General features: G+C 37.3%; 1 protein-coding gene and 1 pseudogene across 1 annotated transcript; both read right to left on the bottom strand.

Annotated features, from left to right (window-relative positions):
* Nucleotides 1–453: 453 nt before the first annotated feature.
* Nucleotides 454–4,849, bottom strand: LOC140523008 (nucleolin-like; annotated as a pseudogene).
* Nucleotides 4,850–6,664: 1,815 nt separating this feature from the next.
* LOC140527773 (C-C motif chemokine 2-like) lies at nucleotides 6,665–9,979 on the bottom strand. Its single transcript, XM_072644947.1, has 3 exons — nucleotides 9,778–9,979; nucleotides 8,437–8,551; nucleotides 6,665–7,158 (listed from the first exon to the last, which is right to left on the bottom strand). Exons 1-3 carry the CDS (start codon nucleotides 9,926–9,928, stop codon nucleotides 6,999–7,001), a joined length of 426 nt encoding a protein of 141 aa, XP_072501048.1. The 5' UTR covers nucleotides 9,929–9,979; the 3' UTR covers nucleotides 6,665–6,998.
* Between the last annotated feature and the right edge of the window lie 17,557 nt (nucleotides 9,980–27,536).

Genomic DNA, 27,536 nt, shown 5'->3' on the forward strand with positions numbered 1-27,536 from the left:
ACTCTAGATAACTCATAGACAAAAAGGTTAACTCCCATATCTATCACCCATCTCTGCAAAAAGTTTATATGGAACATTCATCCAGTCAAAACCAACCACTCTTTCCCTTGAAATGTCATCTAGATTTTCCCAAGAAGATCTCTGGATTGCATGTTTGTCTTGGACTGTCCTCAGAAGGCTCTGCCAATGATTAAATGATAGGATAAAACACTTAGAATCCAGTCAAATAGCAGAGGAAAAGAAAATGGAAGAGAAGCTCTTCAAACTTCATCTTCTTTCCTCATTGGCTTGTTTTTTTCCTACTCCTCAGTCTCCTTAGAAACCACTCTGCCCTCCAAAGTTTCTTCGGAGTCTGTTTGTTACCAAGGTCCCCTTGGATTCCTCTTCAGCCACTGAACCCACAAGCACCACCATGACCACTGTAACCTCCAAAGACATTGGACTTGACCCAGTTCAGAGTCCTTCAATCTCACCCTCTTCCCTGACTTCTTTCACAGCTTTAAGACATTTCTGAGCTAAAGTCCACAAAGCCAAATCCTATCTCCCTGTTTGTAACTATTCTAGCACCAACAGAGCCATGAAAAGAATCTTTCAAAGTTTCTTCTGTCATGTCTTTGGACAGACATTTAATGAACAAAGGACCAGCTCCTTGGGGCTGCATTGGTTATCTCCTGTTCCTTTAGCTCTAGCTCAGGAGTTCTGCCTTCAATATCCATATTGCTATAAGACTTCAAAGCTTCTTCCACAGAAGCAAATTCAATGATCAGCTGTGGTTGCTCTGGGACAAGCTGATCAATGTGTCCTCAAATACTTTCTCCAGTGGCACTGAAAGTATGGTTATTCAGCACCAGTGCCTTTGAGTCTGTTGGCTTATGATTATTCCCACTCTAGGGATTATTCTTCTCAACTCTTGACTTCTCTTGACCTTGGCTATTCTCTTCTGTGCTGTCCAGAATGAATATTTGACCATCAGTCTCAGTGCCCTATTTCTCTTTCAAGTTCTTTTGTCTTAAATTCAACATAGCGAATTCCTTTGGGTGTCCATTCTTGATGCAGACCAGTCTAACCTCAATAACATCTTCAGACACTTCCTTGAGTTATCTCTGAATTATTTTATTAGGCAGATTATTGACAAAGAGCACCATTAAATCTCATTTTTTCTGTTTACCTTTTCTTCTTCCAATTTAACCATTGAGTTCCAGAGCCTTTCCTATGTCTTCAGTTGATTCAAATTCCATACAGCTCATCTTCTTGATGTCATCAATGCAGATGTCCACATCTCTAAGGTCCTTTTTGCACAGAAGTTTTTGATGTCAGTTTTTAGGTCAGAAGCACTTTTGTTGAAGTTCAGGTTACCAGTGAAGAGATTGGAGATTTGGAGATGCTTCAATTTCCAACTCCTGTTTTTTGGTTTGGGATTCATTTGCCCCTTTTCTTTTTCCTCTGCCCTGGTGTTTCCTTGATGGACACCTCCTGTTCTTCCTTCTTCTTTTCTTCCTTTTCATTTTCACCTCCCTCCTCCTCCTTCTCATCTGATTCCTTGGCCTTCTCAGCTTTCCCATAGGCATCTTTCATAGAAGTAGCCTTCCCTTTGATAGGAATCCATAGATTCTTCTTCAGAGTCCTCATCTTCTTCATCTTCATAGCTTTCAGTCATGTTTGGTTAGAATTACTCCCATTTTGTGGCTTTTGATGGCTCTCATTCTTTGTTCTCATCTTTACTGTCCTCTTGTTCAGATTCACTGCCTTCTTTCCTGGCATTCTTGACATTCTTCCCACCTGGCAACCCTTCCCTTTTAGTTGGGGGTGCTGAGGCTTTAGCTGAAGTGGCTCCCTTATCGCCTGGGGTGATGACAACTTTGGCTGGGTTAGCTGCTTTCTTGGCAGGGACCATGGCTACTTCCTTCCCAAGAGTCCTGAAGACTTTCTTGTGGCAACAAAGGCTCTTTTGGCTGGTGGTACCTTCTTTTCTAGTGTAGCCACAGACTCCTTACTCTTTTGTTGAGAGACCACAACCTCTTCTCCACTGCTTTCTTCTTCGTCTTCTTACATGTCTACATCTTCACTGTCCTCTAGCTCTTTTGGGGAAGGAGCCATTTTCTTTGACTCACTTTACTTTTTCATTTCACCATGGTGGCAGTGGGTGACAGAGGGTATAGATTCAATGGCAGAGATTCAGGCAACACTGGTGGCAGAGAAAAGTTTGGGGAGGAGTCCATCCCCTGGCAGCCCTTTGCTGGTGGAGATTGAGACCTCTCCCTCACTTTAAAGTGAAGGAGTTGGATTAGATGTCCCCTGACATCTCTCTAGCTCTAGAACTTTGAACCTGGAAAATATCAAGCTCACATCCTTCTAACTTCATGAGATTTTTCCTGGTCATCTTGAATGCTAGTTATTCAACACTCTCCCTCCTTTCCCCCTGACTTGAATTTATTTTGACATGATACAGTAGATTGGGAGCCAGCTTTGGGGTCAGAAAGACCTGGGTTTCAGTCTTGCCTCAGGCATACATTGGTTATGGGATTCTACATAGGTCATCACTTTTAGACTAAGAACTGCAGAGCCAGCCTGAATTGGTGGAGGGAAATTTCTCATCTGGAAGTTCCCTATAGCAATGAAATCACAGGTCTGGTCCCTATAACTATGTTTTGTATATATTTATATGTTTAGCACATGTAGGTTCTGGAGGTCTTTCCAAAAACTCATTCACAAATGACATCTAGAGTTTGGCTGCTAAATCTCCCCTCAGAATTCTTAGGGTATCCTTGAGAGACTGGGGAGAAGTTAACTTTCCAGGGCTTCATAAGCTCCCATTGGTGTGTTTTTCTCCTGATTGTTAATAGATATCATTGAATCAGTCAGACTTCATTAGCTTTTAGAAAATAGTATTTACTAAGGAGTCTATCCTGAGCTCCCAATAAAGACCCTGCCTCCAGTCATTGTTTTCCCAGGGATTCTGCTGAAACACCAATGAAATGACCTAATCCTTTAACCTCCTGAAGTTTAAAACATCCTCTTCTGGCCAACGTGGGAGGTGAGGTGGGATAGGAGACCAATATTTTCCTCTCTCCTTCTCCCAAAAGCAATACCCTTTTAGAGACTTTGCTAGAGGCTTGCTCCACTAAGGTTTGAAATTCCTAGTTCTAAACTAACTTGCTGTGTTTAGAAGTCCCTCAAATAATCATAGCAGATTTCTGGTTGACAAGCAGGGGATGACCAGTCCTTATTCCTACCTACTTCACATGTCTGAAAGATTGATTCAACAGATATCTGTCTTCACCTAAAAAGAGTATCAAGGATACATAGGGTAGAGTATGTGATCCTGCACCTCTCAATCTTTCCAAAATGATATGCATATCCATTTCCTCCTTCTCTAACAAGTAAGCCCCTGGAGGGACTTAGCACAGAACCTGGTACATAGTAGGTTCTTCATAAATGCTTGTTTACTGATTGATAACTTGTCTGGTATAATTCCATTCAAGTCTTTTCCAACTCTGAAACTCTGTGATTCTGTGACGTTTCCAATAGGAATAGAATTTCTCTTGGCTTTCAATTCTTCTCTTGCCCTAGCAACATCTTACATGAGTTTAGGCAGTTGAAGGCAAAATGAACGAATAAGGCTTTCCTCCTAGTGGTTAAAATAAGATGATAGTTTGACTTGGCTACAAGTACTTGGAGATGGTGGAGTTCTTAACTCACATCTTTCTGAGTAAAAATTGGTCACCTTCCATCTGGAAAAAAGATGGCATTAGTGGTTCTGGGGGGTAAAGGTTACAGGGCATTAGGATAGGTGACTTCCTCAAGGACAGTGGGGTCACTTGGAGAGAGAAGAACTCTAAGGTCCTTTTCAGGACTACGTTTCAAAAAAACTTGAAGTATTTGTAAGCTTTTCTTGTCTTGAGCATTTGGAGAAAAGTTGCCTGACAATTTTATCCTGCTAGGTCTCATAGTAACAATAACATTGTGTAATATCAAGTTTGATAGACTTAGCTCTTCTCAGCAATGCAAGAATCTCAGACAACTCCAAAAGATTCATGATGGAAAATGCTCTCCATATCCAGAAAAAGAACTATGGAGTCTGAATGCAGATTAAAATATACTATTTGATCTCTTTTTTGTTTGTTTTTTCATTTTGTTTCTTCTTTCTTGTGGTTTTCCCCATTGGTTCTAATTTTTCTTTACAATATGACTAATGTGAAAATATGTATAATATGAATATAAACATAGAGCCTGTATCAGATTGCACACTGCCTTGGGAAGGAGGGAGGAGAAGGAAGGAGAGAAAATTTAGAACTCAAAGTCTTATGAAAGTGAATGTTCAAAACTACAAACAGACAAATAAACAAACAAACAAACAAATAACTAAATAAATGGAGTGGAAGTGGAGTCAGACCCAATGGTCTTTATGGTCCTTTACAATTCTAAATCTATCCTACAATGACTCTGGGGGATTAAAGGAATTGCCATCTTCCCTGCTCCAAAGTCAGTTCCCTATCCATGATTCTACACTGCCTCTCTTGATAAAAATAAGGATAATGCATGTTCACAATGATACCTCATTCTTTTTTCCCACAGGGATACTTTCTGATAGGGAATCTACCTTAAGCAAATGGAGCTCAAAGAAAGGGGTCAAAAGGGATGTCCAAGACCATCTAGTCAAACCCAGAGCCTCTCTGTGATTTGGCCTCTTTTTCAGTGATAGATCTGTGTAATAGAGTCTGTTTGGGAAAGGAGAAAAAGAGGAATGATTGGAAGACTCTGAACTCCAAAGGTCTTCTCAGGGACGATGGTGTAGGGAATCTCAATTTCTATATACTGCAGCCCTCAAGTAAAATATCACTGACGACATGTTGTTTGACATTTAGTACTTTCCTCTGCAAATATGCCCTTCCTCAGGGCCCCAGCAAACTCCCCTTACCGAGGGGATGGTGTGTGTGTGTGTGTGTGTGTGTGTGTGTATGTGTATGTGCATGTGTGCATGTGTGTATTTGTGGCAGAATGAAGAAAAATACCCAATCAGGACCAAAAGATGGGGGTAAAGGAAAAATTTAGGGGACAGGGCAGCCTCTTCTTGACATCCATTTTACATCCTTTCATCTCTCTTCTGAGATCCAGTACCATGTGCCCAACTCTACCCACTGGGCACTTACAATGAGATGTCCCATAGGCACCTCAAACTTAACATGTTGAATACAGAGCTCATTATCATCTCCCTGAGCCTTCCCTTATTCCTAACTCCTTTATTTCTTTTGAGTACACCACCATCCTTCTAACTACCAAGTTCATGACTGAAGAAGGACTCCTGACTCTTCAGTCTCTCTCATTCCACATTATCAAATCTTGATTACATTTCCTTTACATTTCTCTCATCTATATCCTTTTCTCTACCCACCCTAGGACCACCTCATTACTTCTGGATTACTGGAATAGTTGACCTAATTGGTCTCTCTGCCTCAAGTCTCTTTCATCTCCAATGAAATCTGCAGGCAAGGGTAGAGATTATGAATACCATCAATGGGATATTTGTAAAAGCACCTAGAATAGTACCTGTCAAAAATAAGTGCTTTATTAATGCTTATTTTCCCCCCTCCCCAACATTTCCATAATGATATTCCTGGCCATGTCATCCTTGAACTCAGTAAGTTATGATGGCTTTCCATGGCCTTTAAGATAAATATAAACACCTCCTTTATCACTAAAATCTGTCAATTTCTGTCTCGTTTATCTTCCAGGCTGATCACATATGATATATATAATGTACATACATGTCATATACTCTACCCTCCAGCAAAATTGGTTTACTTGTTGTTCCCCATATATAACCTTCTCCCACTTCCATATCTTTGCACAGGATGCCCTCTCCCTTCATGCCAACTCCCCATGTCTTGGAACCCTTGACTTCTTCCAAGCCTCAGCTCAAGGACTATTTCTTTCAAAAGGACTGCATTTATTCATTGGTAAACATATATATCCCTGGTAGAATGTCAACTTCTTGAAAGCAGGGACTGTCACATTTCACTGTGTGGATCCCCAGTGCTCTGCATAACAAATGTTTACTGATTTTTGATTGATCTCATTCCTCTTAGTTTTGGAAAAGCAAATTCTGAAACCAATAACCTATTTACTCTAATGTAGTGAACTGACTTTCATTTAAGACTGATCTTAAGGTAGCCGAGGAATGAGAATTTTCCAGAATAATTAAATAAGTCAGATACCTGATGAAAAACTGTCTCCTGTTTCAGTAAACAGAATATAGGATCCTGAGGGCATCACAAAATTTCACAACCAACTGGAACAAAGCTCTTATCTGTCATCATTTCACTTTATGACTTTTAAATATTTTTTCACAAAGTCTAAGGAAGGATTTCTTAATATCTATGTATAAAGGACCCCTTTGGCAGTATGACTTTTATCCTGTTCATAATTGGGCTGCCCTGAAACTGAGACAGCTTCAATCAATCCAAAATGCCACTAATACACTTCTTTATTCCCCTAGGGTCTGCTCTCCCTTCCACCCCTTCATCTCAGCACACTCCCACAGTGGGTGATTTATTCTCTTCATACACACATGCGCACACACACACACACACACACACACACACTCACAAACATGCTCACACACACTTACACAAGAAATGCAGTTGCCAGGTTTTACAAATGAAACTATATTTTTATGGACATTTAATTATCATAGTGTTGCCTCCTTTTCCATAGTAATATTTTAGACAACTCAAACATGATTCCAACAAATTCTTGTAATTTTCCCTTGAGGTAGGGAGGAGGAGAATTTCTCCCATTTTGAAATGTCAGTTAAGGCCCACTGAGGTTAAATGGCTTGTCCAAAGGTTGGTTACAAAGAAAAATAAATAAAAATAAAGGCACAAATATTTATGGCATATTAAATTAAACAACAGTAATCTAAATAAGAGAAAACATTTAAATTATAATAAATGTCTCAGAGAGCAGCTACAGAAAACTGGAGGGAAATAAATTATTCTTCACTCCTGGTGGGAGGTCACATTGGGATAAGAGGTAGTGGTTAGGACCTTCATGGGCTTCATGATCTTGGTTTTCATTTTGTCTAGGTTCTTCATAAGATCCTGGACCCACAGATCCTTCAGGTTAGCACAAATGTTGAAGCCACGTTTGGTCACAAAGCTGTGGAAGAAAGAGATTTTATAAGAGCCTTTGTTGAGTAACTTTGTTGACTCATCCTACCTTGAACCTTCTCTCCACTTCAACCTTGACCCTCTCCAAGCTTGGGATAGGAGAAAGAGGTGCATCAGAAGCTGCTTTCAGGAGAATCTGATGTCCATTCCTTGTTAAAGCTATCCTGACTCTTGGGATATTTATGTTTATTCATATCCCTACAAGTAGGAAATAGGTGGTTAAGATAGAATGATGAGTACACACATTGAGCTGGAGTGGATGGTTGGGGATCAAAGGAAAGAGCCCAAGCAAAGTTTAGAGGTCTATACGCTTCTTCCTTTTGTGTCAGTCCTCTTTTTCCACCAGCTTCACTGTCCACTTGCATGTCATCTCATTCTAGCTGTGAGTCCAAGAATCTTTTTTGTTCTTCCCTGTCTTTCTGCATTTGAAATTGATAAATCCCAGAGCTTTCTTTTGAAGATCTTTATATGGAATGATACAATCATCATTCTGTAGAATGTTAGAGTGGACTGAGACCATAAGAATTATAATCTCTCATTTTTCAGAGGAGCAAAATGAAGCTCAGACAGTGGAAAGGCTTTGCTCAAAGTGACTCAAAGAAAAAGGGGGATATTTGCTTCCATGGGGGAATAGGTCGTAGACCTAGAGTCAAAAGGGACCTTAGAGGCCATCTTGTCCAAACTTGATGAAACAAAGACCCCCAGAGGTTAAATGGTTTGTCCGCTGTCACACAGATATTAAGCATCAGAGCTGGAATTTGAACCCAGATCTTATGGTTCCAGATCAGTATTCTTTCTATTCTACCTCTTGAATACGATTGATCTTTCTAAAAGAACACAAACCCAAGCATCAAGAGACTGGGTTCTCCCACCAAATAGCTGTGAGGTTTTGGATAAGTCCCTTACCCGTCATAGGTCTCATTTTCCTCATCTGTAAAATGAAGAGGTTGGACTGGGGAGATCTCCTCTGCATATCATTCCAATTCTTGTGTTTCATGGTTCTAGTATTCTGCTCTTCCCTTGGATTTACTAAATGTCAGTAGTTTTGCTAGCATCCCATATTCCTTTTCATTTTTATCAATAGAATCAATTATATGAAAAAGTCCCCTAAATATCTTATGCCTAAACAAAGTCCTAAATCAACTCTACTTTCAATTCCCCAAGTACCAAAGACTTATTCAACTTCTGCCATCCCCACACCTTTCTCCTCTCATGTGTAGCCAGTGCAGTACTGGGATTACAATGCCATTATGTTATGTTAACTTACATCACTGCTTCCTTGGGGCACATGCTGCTGGTGTTCTTATAGCTGACCAGTAATTTCAAGGGGATTTTCTTGTTGGTAAATTCAAAGCAGCAGTTTTCCGGACTATAGACACCATCTGAATCAATTGAGACAATATTTGTAAAGCATTTAGTACAGCATCTGGTACATAGTGATAGCTGAATATGTTTGTTTCCTCTCTCCCTCCCCTTCAAGCAAAGCTCATATGAGAAATGTTTAGGACACTTAATTTTTTCCCCTAAAGATGAGTTACTCAAGAAAAGGAACCCAGGTAAGAGGAGGTATGAAGATTAAAACTCTTCATTCACTATTCTAAGCCCTGCCTCTTTTCTCCCACTGCTTCAGATCCAAGGACAAGAGTGAGTTCCAGGGCAAGACTGAGGATGCTAGGTGGGACATCATTCATGACCTCGTTCAAGTCTTGTCTTTGTTGCTTCACCTATGAAATGGGGAGGCTTCATAGTAACGCAATCCCATTTCTATTTGACAAGTTTCTGCAATGCAATTAAGAAGTGAAAGGTAAGTAGATTTGGAGATTCAGAACTTTGTACATTTAGTTATATGTTCCTCATTGTCTGAGACAGGTAGGTTGCAGAGAGGATAGAGCACTGACTCTGGAGTCAGGAAAATATGGGTTTAAATCCAGCCTCAAAACACTCAATAGGTATATGACCCTGGTCAAGTCACTTGACTTCTGTCTGCTTGTGTTTCCTCAGTTGCAAAATTGGGATAACACTACTCCCTACATCCCTGAATTGTTATGAGGATCAAATGGAATATATTTACAAAGCTCTTATCGCAGTGCCTGATACATATAGTAGGCACTTAATAAATGCATTTTCCCTTCTCCTTCCCCTCTAGATAAATAAGTATTCAGTGTTGAAATTTCAACAAAAATCTACTGTACTGTAACTGATAAAAGTTAAGTTAATTTAATGTCAAGATCAAATTCTGGGCTTGCATGAAATATTTTGTGAAAATTCACAGAGCTCAGTTCCAGAAGTGCCTTTTTCCATACATCAGAGGCTTTCTCTTTGAGAGGGTCACCCATCATGTTGATATATGTTGGGATGGAAGCCATGCTCAGTTTAAGATGATGTAATAGGAGAAACTTTGGGCTGGGATTTGGGAGTCTTGGGGTCTAGTTCAGACTCTGCCATTAACCAGCTATTTCCTTAAGCAAGCCATTTTCTGGCTCTCTGTTAAATAGAAGGATTCCAGGAAGTCTAAAGTCCCTTCTGATAGTTAATGAAAACAAGAGGAGGGCACGTATCCCATGGGATCCTGGGATGGAGGGAAGAAGGGAGGACCAAGGACACTTACCTGGTGTGGCATAGACCTGACAGATGAAATAAACAGCGAGGAGGATCATGGGCAATACAGCTCCAGAGATCTTCATGGTTCTGTCAGAAAGAAAGCAGGCTTTGGGATGTTGCTGAGCAGCTTCTAAGGTTCTGTCTGCCTTTCTGATCATTTGGCTCTCTTTTCCTCCCTTTTAAAGCAGAAGGAGAGGGCTCTGGAGGGACAAGGAGGGGCGTCATCTTTAGGGCTGTCAATGGTGAAGAGGCTCCAAAATCTGCTGAGCACACAGCATGGATCTGGGGACTTTGCCAGGAAGTGAGAGAGGGAAGCTGTGGTTTTGAGTTATGCATGACTTCCAAGTTGGAGCTGAGACTATAAGCCATGAGTGGAAAGAGCTCTGCCCAAGATGACTTCAGGAAGTGAGCTTCCAGAGCTATTCTAAGAGGCTTAGCTTTTTCTAAAGTCAAAGCTCTTCCTCAGAAAAGGAAGGAAGCGGGGAAACCAAGGTCAGAAAGTGGTCTGTACAGATTTGAGGATCTTTTCAGCTTCCGCTCATTGTTGAAGCAGATATCAGAAATCTCCAAGTGAAGGAGAAAGGAGACCCTCCTTGGGAAAGACTCTAGTCTCTGTTAAAATAATCACCAGTCCTTAAGGTGGAAAGATGTTTAACATGATTGTATCTGTATAGGCCTATATCAGATTGCTCTCTGTCTTGGGGAGAGGGGATGGGAGGAAGGCAGAAAAATTTGGAATTTGAAATCTTATAAAAATGAATGTTGAAAACTATCTTTACATGTACAAGAAAAAATATAAAGCACTATTTACTAAAATAATAAATAAAATATAATAAAATAATAATAAAAAAGAAGTAAAATAGTCACCAGCTCTTTTACATTGCCAGGACAGTAGTGAGATTGTAGAAGGGATAGGGGACCTTCTTCTCTCTCCAATGGGCCCTCTTCAAGAGATATCTGGAATGATACAGAGAAGATTCTGCAATGGCATGCATAGGGTCAACCACACTAACAGTGCCTTGATGTATTTTCTTTGCTGTCCCCTAAATATTATATGCTCTTTCACACCTGCACAGTTTTGCTTAAACTTATCCCTCTTCCTGGATCCTTCCCTTCTTTTCTTTACCTATTAACACTCTAACAGACTCGAAAGCTTAGTCTGTCTCATTTTCTCCATGTAGAACTCCTTGAGTATTATAGCCGAGCTTAAAGACATCATTCTGAGAAAGGATCTTTCTAATGGGTTCCGGAAGACAAAAAACATAAGAACTCTTCTTCTGTGTGCCCCCTCTTAATGGTCTCATCCACTCTTATGGCTTCAGCTTTTACCTCCTTGTAGAGAATTCATAAAGGCTTATATGAAGCCCTCTGTTTCTCCCCAGAGCTTGAGGTCCATATTTCCAATGACCTGTTGGCCATATTCAACTAGATGTCCCCTCTGCCCCAGTATTTCAAACACAACATATCACAAACTAAACTCATCTCTGACCCTCTTTCCTAAATTTTCTTCTTCTAACTTCTTTATTTCTGTTGATAGTACCACCATCTTTCTAGTCACCATGCTTATAACTTCAAAGTTCTCTTTTCTTCTTCCCTCATCCTCAACCCTGCCATTTAAGCAGTTCCCTCAATTCTACCATAGCAGTCTATCTTGCATAATCCCTTTTTTTTAGCTTCTGATGCAACCACCTTATTTCATGTCCCCATCTCCTTTTCACCTCGCCTTCCCATCAGTCTTCTGTTCAGTAAATTCCCTTTGATTGATTTTTCCCTCTATTGCCCAAATTCTGTTTCTGATCATGTCCCTTTACTTGAAAGTGTTCAGTGACTCCCCATTCCCTACTGAATAAAATATCAGTGTCTATTGTCATTCAGTGGCCTCCTCTGTCTGCCTGTAATGTACATTTCTCATATTATATTTTTCATCATACTCATAGGATCATAGATTACAGATTTAAGGCTCTCCTAGTTCTACCCCCTCTCCATTTTATAGAACTATCAAATAAGAATCAGAGGAGGTAAGTGACTTTTCAAGGTTACACAGGAAGTTTGTGCCAAAATGAGGATTTCAATCCAGGTTATCTAACTCCAAATCCAATACCATTTCCATAGAACCACATTACCTCACCAACATGACACCCATTTGAACTACTCCCCACCCCTTATTTTCATTATATTTTCTTACAACACTTTGTCTCACTTAAGACACAATATTGTGTAATATAAAGAATGCTGAATACAGTGGGAGTGTTAGACAAGAGGAATTTAAAGGTCCTTTACAACTTTGACTTTCTTTGGCCATATGGTTTGTGGATTTCATAAAAGAGAATTTTTGTTTTTGTGTTTGATGGTATCATAACAAAAGCAGATTCTAATCCATGTAAAATGAGTAAAGCCTTCTCTAGGCATCACACTTGATGATTTTTAAAAAATCATTGTTATATTATCCTCAGAAGCTGCAACAGCATTATTGAATGCTGACTGATTACTCATAGAAGTATCTACTGTTTCAGTTTCACTTTACTTTGATGGTGGGGTATATTCTCAAGAGTTCAGCAAACATGGCAGCCACTGCCACATTTATCTCATTCCTAAGCTTGGGGAAAGGGCTACCATCTCACTATATTTTAATTTCTCTTGGATTCTGTAGGACAATGCTTGATTTCTTTCTAAGTAAGTTTCTGTGGGATATAGGACAGTAGTCGATGGCCACAATTTTATATAGGGGTAGAATTGGCTGCTGGGGAACTATATTAATGGAAGGAACAAAAACCATTCTGCTAATATAGCTTCATATATTGTCGAGCTTGTGAAATTTGAAATAAATCAGTGGCCTTAAGGAGTTCCATCTAAATCTTGATGTTTTCTTAGGACTGGGAGAGACTGGAGCTCCTTTGGGGAAGAGTAATGAGGTTTGTTTCTTTTTTAATAAAGCTTTTTTGATATCTTTAGTTCTCGCATCATATAAATTTTTATCCTATGTTCCTTTTGCTTTCCTTTCTCCCTCTGAGAGTTATCCCTTATAACAAAGAATGTTCTCAAAAGAAAAAGAAGGTAATTGGGATCATCAAAACAAATGAATACATTTTTAAAATGGCAATGTGTACAATGTTCTACATCTCTGGACACCCTATCACTGCAAAGGCGTTGAGGGATATGTATTCTCGTATCTCTTCTCTGGGGCCAAATATTTTCTTTAGAAGTTTGTGATATTTTAAAAACTGTTTTGTGGTCGGTTTCTTTCCTTTACATAGTTGTGGTCATTGTATATATTGTTTTCTTGGCTCTGATTATCTCTCTCTGCATCAGTTCATGCAGATATTCATATACTTCACTGTCTTCATTAAATTTGTTGTTTCTTACAGTGTATTAATGTATGAAAATTTGCTCAGTTTTCCCCCATAGGTGTCATCTACTTTGTTTCCAGTCTTTACTACTACATAAAAATGCTGCTGGGCCGCTAGGTGGTGCCATAGTGCACAGAGTGAAAGGCCTAAAGTCGGGAAGACTATAATTTTCCTGAATTCAAATCTAGCCTCAGATACTAGCTCTGTGACTCTGGGCAAATCACTTAACTCTGTTTGCTTCAATTTCCTCATCTGTAAAGTGGTCTAGAGAAGGAAATGGAAAACTAATCAGTGTCTTTGCCAAGAACAAAACAAAGCAGAAAAGTGCATCAATGGAAGAGTGGATAAGCAGGACACAGACCATGAACGACTGAGGAAAAGATTCCTTATTCAGTGATCATTGGTGGGAAAATTAAAAAACAATTTGGCAGCAATTAGGTTTAGAGGACAATCTTATACTTTATACTTCAGTAACATTCAATTGGATATGTTACCAATATATACAAGATCATATCAGAAAAAGAGGAGAAAGGAGATACCTGCTATAACTACAGCTAGAAGAAAAATTCAAAATCAGAAGATTGCAAAGACAATTTTGATTATAAAATATTACAAGGCTTCTGCACAAATGAAAACAATGAACCTAGATATTTTTGAAATGAAAATTCTTGATTAGTGTGGGAAAAAAAAATCTTTGCATCAAATACCTGTGATAAAACCCTGCTGTCAAATGTATAGAAGGGATTTTCACAAATATGTAAGAACAAAGACAAGTTCCCAGACAATACGTAGACAAGGGAAATTAGCAAATAGCTTTCAAAAGAAGAAATATGAACCATCAGCAACCATGTCGAAGATTGCTACAAAGTAATACCAGTAAAATGCAAATTAAAAATAACTCTGAGTTTTCACCTCATACCTCCAAAACTGGAACATATGACAAAGAAATACTCATTGTTGGAGGGTTTGGGGGAAGACGGGCATAGTAATATGTGGCTTTTAGAGGCTTGAAGATATCATATCTAATCCACTCAACTAAGAAAACCCCCATCAAAAGTCTACTATGCATAAGGAATTGAATTAGGCACAGAAGACACAAAGATAATGATAGTGATCATTCATACATTACTATCAATATTACTAATAATGATATAATAATAATATAATGTTAATAATAGTGCTTTGAGGTTTATAAAATATTGCACAATTAGTATCTCACTTGATCCTCACAAGCACCCTGGGGTGCTAAGTGACATTTTGAGTCCCATTTTACAAGTGAGAAAACCGAGGCAGACAGAAGGAAAATGACTTGTCCAGAGTCACGCAGCTAGTAAGTGTCTAAGTCCAGATTGCCATTCAGGTCTTCTAACTCCAGGTCAGTTTGTGTACTTCAAGAGCTTATGTTTTCCTGGATAATCTTTCCACTTTTGTGCTTATCTGTGGTGGATGTTCTATGCCAAATAAGTCTTATTCTGGAAACAATCTATGGAGTCTCTGCTCTCTATCACTGCAGGGCTTTGAAAGCTGGCAAAATATGCAGGCAAAGGATTTTCTGCTAAGGAATAGTAATTAAAAAACTTTATACTCCATTTGGGGTTTTTAAGAGTGCCCTTCAAACAAACAATAATTAAAAAAAACTTTCTCTGACCAGACAGCTTGGCATGTTGATTCTATGTCTTAGAATAATCACAGGAAGCTGGGAAAGTCCCAGGATTACAGCAGCACCATGCCCAAGAACCAATTGTGCAATCCAGTGGCAGAGTGCCTGTATTTTACAGAAAGGAGAAATTTTTACAGCAGCAGGTGGTACAATTCAATTCTCTCAAATCAGCAAGTAAGCAAGGAAAGTGAAATTGAACTAGCTTGGCTGGGCATAAGACCACTCAGTTCTTAACCCTGCATGACAGGCAGGTGGATTTATCACTTCATTTCCCACCACTCATCCCAGTATTTATTGTAAAGAGAACAGTGATTTTCATTTCTAGTGGGAAGTAGGCAAGGGGTGTGCTGGAGCCAATTCTTGTTGACCGTTGGATTATTCAGTGTCAATGTGAACACGTATTCTTTGGAAAGCAGAAGTTACAGATCAGCACACGATTTCTTGTGTGGTTGATTGCTTAGAATTAAGAAAGTGATGGAGAAAATATTAATAATACAGATTAAACTTAAAAGTGTGTCCCATGTTTCTGGAAAGCTGACTGTTAAACATTTACCAGCATACCTCCGGATACAGGGCAAAAGTTGACACTATCAGGCCCTTTTCAACTATAGCTCCATCTCAATCCAGAATTGATTTGCATGGCACCTGGGGAAAAATGGAGGTTTGTTTATAGTATCTTTGCATTTTTTCAAAATGAAGTTCTTAGGCTGATTGAGAGGATTCACCTGTCCAACTCAAGGATAAGATAGGGGTTAAGGAATTTTCATACCATAAGTCAAAAGAGTTTGCCTACTTAGTGTCATTGATTGTCATTTACTCAGTCTTGTTCAACTATGAGCATATGGGTTTTGGGGAGTCCCATGGTGACTTTGTCAGTTAGTGCCTGATCCATTGAATGGAAGTGCTAAATTAATGCCCCAGCATTTAACTACTAAAAATTATTGATAGTCACTGACCCAATCCTGTTATACTCGGAGGATCTGCAGTGTCTCTCTGGTATGTCTTATCCATGTCTCAAATGACTCCTACCCAGCTGAAAGGGGGCAATTCACTCCAAAAAGGATGATGCTTTCCCATAGCGAAGTCCTTGCTTGCCAGCTTACTTTCCAGTTCCAGGTGGCAACTTTTCCCTTATAATTAAGTTGTACAGCCTTGTTATGCAGTCCTTCCATTGCAAGAGGTCCATGAATTTTATCTCTTTGTCTTTGTATTCAGTAAAGGATTTATTTAGTGATGAGTTTCTAGGTATTTTTCTTTACTCTAATCTCTACAGGGATGCTAGAATGTGTTTCAAATGCATGGAATTTACAGACTACCAACTGGGCTTAGTATGCTTCTTATCAATATTTAATAAGATTTTGTATCATCCCAATTGATTCACTGCCACACCCAATTGTTAATTTTTGACAGAGGTTCTTAAGCTGAAATCTGTTAACTTAAAGCAAAAATTGATAATTATATCGGTGTTTAATTATTTCAGATGTGTCTTACCCTTCATGACCCCATTTGGGGTTTTCTTGACAAATATATTGGGAGGGTTTGTTGCTTCCTTCTCCAGCTCATTTTACAGATAAGGAAACTGAAGATTAAGTGACTTTCCTAGGGTCATAGTAAGTGTGTAAGGTCAAATTTGAACTCAAGTCCTTTTGACTTTAGGGCTGGTGCTTTATCCACTGTACCACCTAGCTGTCCCCATTGACAGTTAACTATACTTCATAATAATTAGCTTTCTTTGCAATTCTATGTATTTTATTCTTTCCTTAGAAACATTATCTTGGGATGAGATTCATAGACTTGGTTAGGCTGCTAAAGAAAGGTATGAGTACGCACATACAAAATTAAGAACTGCTTGATTTGTTTATCTGCAGCGTTGTCAGGCTCACCAAATATATAGAATCTTTGGGGAGATCTTGATTCTAATGCCTTACAACAGTACAGTAAAGTTTCAATATCCAACAGTAATATAGAAACAACTAGCACACAATGAGCAAAACCATGTAATTGCAGAGCAGCAACATTGTATCTTACTCAGCATAAATTTAGAGTATCATATAAAATATATCTTCAATATCTGTGGCATTAAATTAGGAAATTAGCATAATTTTAATGCCCAGTAAAATGTACTAGTTCATTTCACAAAGGGATTCCTATCAGGCAAAACAAAATAAACAAAATATATGAATTTTAGGGTTTTTTTTTTAATTCTAGGGAAATTATATAATTTTGGAAAAATCCTGTGAGTTCCCATTAAGTATTTTTGAAAAAAATCCACAAACTCGATTCTTGACAACATTTAACCACGAAAAGTCATTGATAACCACTTGGTCAATCCAGTTACATTCTGAGGATCCAGGTCTAGATGTCCTCAACAAGGATAGGGACATGAGGATGAGTTTCATTTTGTACATGCTGAGTTTGAGATGATTATGGAATATTTGAGTAGAGATATCTAGCAAGCATTTGGAGATCTGGGGTTAGAGTTCAAGAGATGACAGCTAGAGATGAGAGTTAATAGAGCATCTTTCTTTTCACTTAACTTTGCTGCTTTAAATTAATGTGTCATCTGGTTTGCCTATTTAAAAAAAAAGTATTGGTAGGGACTCATGCTCTGATTTTAAGTCATGTTGATCTGCAAAATACAACAAATGTAGAACAGCATTCTGGGGAACCTGTATGTGAAGGGAACCATTGGTATTGCACATATATAGAACCTTTACAACTCTGAAACAACCTACCCTAAATATAGCACAATCATAGGAAATACAGTAGGAAGAACAATGCATTTGGAATCACAGGAATTGGTTTCTGATCTTAGATTTGCTACATACTTCCAGTGTGACCTTGAGCAAGTCACTTCTTTGATTTGGACTCCAGATTACTCACCTATGACATAAGAAAGTTTGGCTAGACAATCTCCAGTTTCCCTTCTAGTTACTCATATGGTAGCCAGAATTCTTGAAAGCTTTTCTTTCTAATTCCATTCCACCTAAACTCCGCTGCAGATTTAGTGTTAAAAGAGAAAACTGCTCCTTCCTTCCTTCTTCCCTCCTTCCCTCAGTAATAGTTGGGTTTCTAACATCAATAAAGGAGAAATAGTTGCTTTGTTGATTTACTTTTTCTTTTCTTCCATTAAGAGGAAAGTAAACTGCAGGTGCAGCATATTTGAAATGATTTCAGTCTGATCTTTTGTATTTATCTAATCATGGTTTTATAAATATCCCTCCCCCTGCCACTTGAAGCCCTGAGACAAGTTAGGAATTGTTGATTTCAAGTGGAAAACTACCTAAGGAAGAAATCTCAAAGAGTAAGAAGAAATTTCTCATTAAAGATTGAATACTGACCAATAGGACAATGGGCTCTTTCTTCACCATGGTGCAATGAGGCAAAGAAAAGTTGTGGTTTAGAAATTGAAAAAATGGTTAACTTACACCCTAATTTTTCAAGTAGTACACTGATATATTACCATGACTAACAGGAGGAGGAGATACCAAGAGGTTCTTGGAGTGGTCCTTCTTTTTGTGAGATGGGAGATGAAGTCCTGTGACCAGTTTAAAAAAAAATTCTTGACTGAAATGTCATTTGGGCTGACCTGGATTACTACTCTGGCCCCTTACCACCCTGAAATTCATTGTTACTATAATCTAGCATTATACATAGAGAACATGTAATAGCCCCTTATCAGTACTCTCAAATTCAGTTCTGCTATCATCTGCCCTATTTGCATCTTGAGTTTCATCTATCTTGAAGGGATGGCAGATGGAAAGGAAGTGACATCAGAGGCAGGATTGGTGCAAACTTTTGAAAGCTAAGAGAAGGGCTGAAGAAAAGTGTGCTCCACCAGTATACCTTTGCTTAGAATTTCTTGATTAAGTAACTCTCTAGGGCAAAGTCCTTTAAAAAAGTGGGTTAAAGACCATCTGAAAGTTGTGAACAGGGAAATGACCAGAATTATTGAACATTTCAAGAACAACTCTCAAATAATATACCCACTTTTTCCTATAGAAATAAAATTCAAGCCAAAGTTGACAAAAATAAGACTGACAGGGCAAACATATCTAAACTGTCAAGTAATTAAGCACAACATAAGGTATTATTTGAGTTTGCATGTTTCTATGGGCGTGATTTCCCACCATCACCATTAATCAACAAGGGATCATGACACAGCTTCTTGTTGCTACTTGCTACATTCAATGTGAAATGTGTAAACCCCAAGTTAAACAAGCTGTGTGTAGGAGTTAAATGTTTCTTGATACCTCTTATATTTTTCAATATCATTCAATCTGGCAAGTGCAACATAAAATGTTGATTTCCAAATCTACCGCAACTTTTTAAAAGTTAAAGTAACTTGAGAAGAGCTATAATTTAAATTTAACTGTCTCAAAATGTTAAATTGTCTCTTTTTAAAGTAGGTAACATGTTTTATCATGATTCTTTTGTGATTTTAGTTGGTTACTGTGCTGATCAGAATTACTAGATCTTTCACAGTTGTTTGTCTTCACAATATTGCTATTATGATATACATTGTTCTCCTGGTTGCTTTTTATCTGTTTGTACAACCAAATGGAATTATCTGAAAACATTTCCATCATTTCTTATAATTGAATATGATTCCATCACATTCATATGTCATCACTTTTTCAGTCATTCCCTAACTGATGGGTATTCTCTCAGTTTCCAGTTCTTTGGCATCAGAGTAAAAGAGATACTATAAATATTTTTGCACACATGGGTCCTCTTTCTCTTCATTTGATCTCCTTGGGGTGTAGATCTAGTGGTGACACTGCTGGGATCAAAAGACATGCACGATTTGATAGCTTTTGAAGAATAATTCTAAATTGCTTTCCAGAATGACTAGACCAGCTCAGAGTTCCACCAACAATACATTAATACTCCTCCTCACCTTTTGTGCACAGCCTTTCCAGCATTTGTCATCCCCCCCCCCCTTTTTTTCATCTCTGCCATTCTGATAAGTATGAAGTGGCACCTCAGAGTTTTTTTAAATTTATATTTCTTTAATTATTAATTAGGTAATGTATTATTTTCAAATGGCTATTGATATATTAGATTTCTTCCTCTGAAAACTATTCATATCCCCTGACAATTTATCAATGGGGAATGGTTCTTATTCTTATAAAAATATAATTTTTCTATATTTCTTAGAAATGAGAGCTTTATCAGAGAAACTTCCTGCAAAGATTCTTTACTCCTCACCATTTACTTGTTTCCTTTCTTCTTTACAGTGCATTGGTGCAAAAACTTTTGAAAGTTATATAATTAAAATGAACAGTTTCACTTCTCATGAACCCCTCTATCTCTTGGTGGATCATGAACTCTTCCCCTCTCCATAGAGTTGACAGGCAATTTCTTCCATGATTCTCTGATTTGCTTATGATATTTATGTCTAAATCATGAGCTCATTTGGCGCTTGCTCTGATAAAAGGTATGAGACGCTGGTTTATGCCTACTTTATGCCAGGCTGCTTTCCACTTTCCCCAAAAGTTTTCAGTCGTTTGCTTGTTTTTGCTGAATAGTGATATCCTGAATACTTCTTGCCTCAATATCTAAGATCGTTGAGTGCATCGAGTATTTGATTACTGTATTCATTTGCTTCTGTATATTGTATAACTAATCTATTTTACTAATCAACCTCTCTATTTCTTATTCAGTACCAGATAGTTTTAGAAGAGGCAGAGGAACTAGACACCAAATTGCCAACGTTCATTGGAATATAAAAAAAAGCAAGGAAGTTTCAGAAAAAAACCAAACTATTTCATTGACTACACTAAAGCATTTGATCATGTGGATCACAGTGAAATGTGGCAAGCCCTCAAAGAGTACCAGATCATCTTCACTTGTCTCCTGAGGAACCTGTATGTGGGCCAAGAAGTAGTAGTTAGAACTGAATATGCAACTACTGATTGGCTTAAGATTTGTGAGAATGTTTAAGATGGGTTAAGACAAAGCTGTATGGTGTCACCTTATTTATGTAACTTATATACAGAGCACATCATGCAAAATGCCAAGCTGAATGAAACAAAAGTCAGAATTAAGCTTACTTGGAGAAATATCAGCAATCTCAGATATGCAGACAATATTACTCTGAGGGCAGAAAGTAAAGAAGAATTAAGAATCCTCTTGATGAGAGCAAAAGAGGAGAACATAAAAAGCTGGGTTGAAGCTTAACATTAAACATACATGCACAAAACAAAAACTAAGATCTTGGAAACTGATCCCATCACTTCCTGGCAAATAGGGTTGAGAAGAAATGGAAACTGTCAGATTTTATATTTTTGGACTCAATAATCACTGCAGATGGCTCCTGCAGCATGAAATTAAAAGATCTTTGCTCATTGAAAGGAAAGTTATGGCAAATTTGGATAGCATGGGAAAAAAGCAGAAATATCATCTTTTCAACAAAAGTCTATATAGTCAAAGCTATGGCTTTTTTTCCAGTAGCAATATATGGCTAGGGGAGTTGGACTATAAAAAAAAAAAAGCTTAGCTCTGCTATATCAACACTTTTAAATTGTGGGACTGGAGAAAACTTTTGAAAGTTCCTTAAAGATAAAATCAAGCAATAGTTAAAGAATTAATTCAGACTATTCATTGGAAGGTCAAATACTGAAGCCAAAGCTTAAATACTTTAGTTGCGTAATGAGAAGACAAGAGTCATTGGGAAAGACCCTGAAATTGGGAGAGATTGAAGGCAAAAGGAAAAGAGGACAGTAGAAGAGATGAAATGGATAGATTGTTTCCTGGAAGAAATGAACATGAAATGAGCTTGGATAGACTTTAGGAAATAGTGGAGCATAGAAGGACCTGACATGCTATGGTTCTTGGAGTCACAAAAATTCAGACGACTAAACAACTGAACAACAAAAAGCAAATTGTTTTGATGATTATAGTTCTATAGCAAATTTGAGATCTGGTAGCACTAGTTCTCCTTCCTTTGAACTTTATTTTCATTAACTCTCTTGATATCTCTATTTTTCTAAAGTGAAATAATAAACTTTCGTAATGGACCTATAACTGGTTTGAAGAGGGAATCAACTGAACAACTCAACTAGCGCAAACATAGTCAAAAGATATTATAAATCAGAAAGTTAGAACCCTAAAGCCAAAAAATGTGTCAATGATGCGTATCATTGGAATTTGCAAATATTAGTATTGATGGAGAGGAAACATTACTGGGTTCATGTTTTATAAATGTTTTTTAATTGACAACTTCATGTAACCTATTAAGTTGCTATTTTAAGCATATACATTGATAGACTATGATAGTAAGATAAGGAAATTTTCCAGAGAAAATCTGATGGTTTTTGTAAGTAAAAACAAACTTTAAAAATGTCCATAATATCGAGAGTATTGTTTGCACAGCATTTGGTCCCCTACAGAATTGCTAAGTGTAAAAAACTCTTCAATTAATTGGAAATGTATTAGATCTGCTATACCTATTTATATAGGTAAAACAATGCTTGGTGAAGCATATTGAAAGGAGTGTTGAACAGTTCCATTTGAAGACAATATATTGGGATAGAGAATTGCCCATATATCTCTCAATTGTCCTGATCAAGCTTTCCATGTGGCATTGCAAGTGGATAAAACAATCACATCAAAACAATATGCTTTGGAAACTGATGTTTGAAAAGATGTTATGTATAACTCAGTTGATGGCAATTCCACATCAGGAGAAATATGAATATAATCTGTAGATTTAAAAAATGAAAGTTACATAAATCAGAAAATTATATTGGAATTAGTAGTGATGGAGCTCAGTTGATTGCAGGGCAAAATATAATCTTATAAGCCTTAGTTTAAAATGAGTATCTCCCTCCCTCACCACTCACACAATTTGGACAGATTGAAATCTCATAGATAAACATTTGTATCAAGAAATTTGAGTGGAAAGCTACATGCATTTTTTAATTGTTAAAAGAGCAGTAATCTTTAAAAAAAAACACCTTTTCATTGAAAAGGGGGGAAAAAGCTCTTTGAAAACCTATGTAACATGAGGCAGAGAATAGAGTATTTCGTGGTATTGTGAAATAATTCTTTTTCATTCAAAAGTACTTCAAAAAGTATTTGAGCTTTTAGAAAAGCTCCCATTTTTCTTAATGATAATAATAAGGATGAAGCAAGCACCTTATGTCATGAAAATTTCCCTCTAAAATGTGCCTATTGGGTGGATACCTTTCAAAAACTTCGTTCTCTAAATAAACCATAAGTACAAGATCCTCAGTTTCATTCTCTGACCTAGAAGTGTAAAGCTTATAAGTCTAAAGTAATTGTATTTCTGAAAAAAAAAATGGAGTTATGCATAATATTTGAATACTGAGCTACTCAATTGGATCTTTTATTTCATCCTTTGGGAAGTTCTCTCACAACCCATCAATGTCTTTTCATCTAGTTCAACACTCACTGTCCTTCCGTAAGTACACCATAGGAGTCCCACCATCATGTAAGAGTTCTACTTCAATTTCTTTTGACATTGGGAGGGTGCCGGTGGAGCACCCTAGCTATTCATCTGTCATCTCTTACCCTTGTTACATGACTCTCTGGTCTTCTTTTCTTATTACACCTTCCCCTGATTACTTCCACTCTTCTTCAAAGTTCCTCATTAGTTATATGTTGCTTCCTACTCACAGCAGCCTAACATCTCTCCATTGCCCTATGTGGTATTTACTTTTAGTTCTTCTGAGACTTTTATTCCATGTTTTGCTGCCATGTAACAATTAAAATATTGTTATGGAAAAAGATAGACCCCCAAAGAAGAGAGATGTAAGAGGACTGGCTCCCACTTCTTTGTAGAGATGGGGGACTATGGGGGTTGAAAACTTAATTCCATTTCTGTTTTTTCTATGTCTTAGCTTTGCCAAACTTTCCTCCTTTTAAAGATTTTCTTTATTATAAGATATATAAAGCAGTGATAAAGAAGAAACTTTGTAGCCTGGAGATCTGGGCTCAATTTTCACCTCTTTGTGATGAAGTGGATAGAGCACCCAGCCTGAAATCTAGAAGACCTGAGTTCAAATCTGACCTCAGACACTTACCAGCCATGTGAACCTGTCTGAGCAAGTCATGGAATCCTGTTTCCCTCATTTTCCTCATCTGTAAAATCAGCTGGAGAAGAAAACACCAAATCACTCCAGTGCCTTTGTCAACAAAACCCCAAATGGGATCATGAAGAATCAGACAAAACTAAAAGAAGTGAACAACAATCAGTGCTTGAGATAAATATACTATAAACTACAAAAAAATTACTAATCTTCATCAGTAGGAGTTTCCATATCAATGAATTCCCCGTACCAAAGAAATCAAAGATCCCTTCCATATTCTTACCCCTCTGATAATAGGTAGAAGGCACAATGAATAGACCACTGGACGAAGAGTCAGGAAGACCTAAGTTAATATATAGTCTCAGACATATACTTTCTAAGAGATGCTGGGCAAGTTACTTAACATTTGTCTCAGTTTCCTTTTTAAAATTTTTAAATTGTAATTTATAGAATAAAGTAAGCTTTTCCATAATTCAGTACAATATAAAAGATGATAGCACATGAAACTTCAAAACTATTATGTATAATGTGCTATTCCTTTTAAATATATAATAAAGCTATTGTGAGAATTTCTTTTTTTTCCTTTTTTTCTTCCCTCCCCCTCCCACCCTAGAGATGGCTACCATTAGACACAAATATGTGTTTGTGTGTATGTATATATACATATATATGCACACATATGTGTGTATGTGTGTAAAATCATTCCATACATATTTCTATTTATCTCTTCTTTCTGTGGATATACAATGTAGATTATAACAATACCTGCTCCCCAGGACTGATGTGAGAAGAAAATGAGATAATATTTGCAAAGTACTTTGCAGACCAGTGCTATCTAAATGTTAACTATTATCATTATTATTACATGGAATGGCTTTCTGGGATGAGAAGAGGTGAGGGATGCACTAAGAAATGTAGGTGATATAAAAATTATCTGTAAGATTTCATATTTTTTTAAAAATGGACCTTTCTTTCTGTAGGGAATTTGAGGTTATTAATGTAACTTTGGAACTCATACCTACACACGAGGTGAAAATCAATTTATATATAAAATTATATAATTTATAATCAATGTTATAAACAATAACTGTTACTTCTAACATTGACTCTCCCCCTCGCCTTGAATGGACCATCTTTCCCTTTATTGACCATGTTTTGCTGTATTGATTATCCTAGCCATATTATAGCAAAATTAACACTTGTTCTGGAGTCAAAGGACATCATTCTGGTTCTACTATTTGCATCCTGCGTGACTTTTGACAAGGCACATCACCTCACTGAGATTTAGTCTCTGTGAAATGAGTAGGTTTACCTAGTTGAGGTTTCATGTCTCTTCCATCTCAACATCCTAGGGATGTCGAACATTACATTATGGAAATCTTTAATTTTGGAGTCAGAGAAGCCAAGTTTGAATTCTAGCTCTCCTGCACGCTATCTGTGTGACCTTGATCAATTCACTTTTTCAGCAAATAGTTTAATTTCTAAAGCTGTTAAATCAGAGGATCGGTCTTGATTTATTAAGGTCCCTTACATCTTTCTTTCTGGCCCTGAAACAACACTCTCCTTCCTTCTTCCCGCCTCCACTTCCAGATTTCTTTTTTAAAGAGGAAGCCACTTCCTTCCTTTCTTTGTGGGCATGAGTAATACTGGGTTTCTCACTTACATGAGGGAGAGGCAGTTGCTTTGCTGAATTGCAGTTTCGGTTCTTTTTAATCAGAAGGTAAATCTGCAGATATAAAGAATGTTTGAAGTGGTTTCATCCTGAAATTTTGTATTTACCCAATAATGCTCTTCTAAATACGCCCTGTTCAAGCACTAGAAGAAGTTGGAGGGTCTTAGAATTGACTGAAAAACGTCATAGGAATAGATTCTCCATAAATTGTTGCTGTTTGTCCTTCCTTTTTGAAGAGGACATCATAAAGGTGAATCCGTGACTTGTACGTGAATTGGATCTAAGTGAGGGAGAGCTGTACAGAGTCACCAGCCTCACTTTATCCTCCAGAACCATGTGGGTCCGGTGGCAAGATATGGATCAAGACAAATGGAGATGGTCCCCAGATGCTTAATGACAATTTCTCGATTGACTAACTGAAATCACTGAAGGAAATTGATAGTTACGTTATGATGCATCAGTTACAGTTGGTTATATGAACTGTATTATTGACAATGATGGTGATTTGTACATTTCAGATGTCCCTGATCTAATCAGGCAGCCTGGGGGAGGAGGTAGTTCCAATTCATACATGTGACCTGGCACAAGTCATTCAATATTTCTAAGCTTCAGTTTTCTCAGCTGTAAAATGGGAATAAGAATAATGCCTACTTACACTGATGGTTGTATTATGAGAATCAAATGAGATAATGTATTGATGGAACTCTGCAAACCTTAAATCATTATATCAATTTAAATTATTATTGTAAATCAAAGAAAATGACAGAATTAATGAAAATAGTTATAGTATATTAGTGTGTGTTATAGTGTATTAGTGTGTAGCAAAAAGTGATAAATATAAGGAATTCATAGAAACATGGGAAGATTTGTATGAATTAATGCAGAGCAAAATAAGTAAAACCAGGAAACAATAATCACAATGAAAATGACACAACATTAATGAGTTCACTGACAGAAGGTAAATCTCTGAGAAACTAGAAAAACAAATTAACGTCCTCAAGAATAGATGATGAAACATACCTTCTTTAAAGGTGGGATCCTACTAGTACGGGATACTGAATACAGTTTTGGAAATGGTCACTGTATCAGATGTTTTTGGTCAATTGGTTTTCTCTGTTGCAAAGGAGGGGGGAATGTGGGGAGGGTTGCAGTGGTTGAAAAGAAAAAAGGTATCAATGGAACTTTTTAAAAAGAAAATTAAAACTAATAAGAATACTTTGCATATACTACATACAAAGATTAAATTATACCTTTATGTATAGCAGGGGCCATATCAGGTTTCATTGGAGAAAAACATTTTTAAAAAATCAATAAATATTTTTCAATATGCAACCTCATGACACATTTGTATTTATCCATAAACATGATGGTATGGGGAAACTATCAAAGACAGTGAATGTTGACTAATGGGATTTTCTCCCTTTTTCTAGTATATTGGAATGAGAAAAACATATTTCTTAATTTTTAAAAAAAAATTGTCAAAAATATTATTGATACCTTTTCTTTATATATTAGCTTCATTTCCCAATATAGGGTGTCCCAAAAGTTATTCAGGTTATTAAAGTTTGAAATATCTTGCATATCCTTTTCTCTGTTCTATCAAAAGAGTCATCCCTTATAGCAATGTTCTTTTTAAATAGAGAAAGAGGAACAACAGTTCAGTAAAAATTAATCAACATATTGATAGGCAATACACACAGTGTTCCATACCCATAGTAACTAACTTCCTCAAAGAAATATGGATTCATTCTCCTATATCTTGCCCAGGATTGAGCTTAGTAATTATCATTATATAGGATTCATCTTTGATTTTGTTTTACTGTTTTGATTTTCATTGTTGAATTCATTGTGCACATTGTTTTTCTGATTATTGACTTTGATTAATGTTAGTTCATATCTTTTTATGTTTTTCTATAGTGTTTTATATTAATTAATTCCAATGGTGAAGTAATATTTATGTAATGGGTGCTTCAGTGCTCAGAGCAAGTGCAAAGGACTCTACTTGCTGCCAACTGAAGTGGGGTGTTGGTA

Source organism: Notamacropus eugenii, chromosome 2 (genome assembly GCF_028372415.1).
Source record: "Notamacropus eugenii isolate mMacEug1 chromosome 2, mMacEug1.pri_v2, whole genome shotgun sequence".
In the NCBI taxonomy this organism is placed as follows: Eukaryota; Metazoa; Chordata; class Mammalia; order Diprotodontia; family Macropodidae; genus Notamacropus; species Notamacropus eugenii.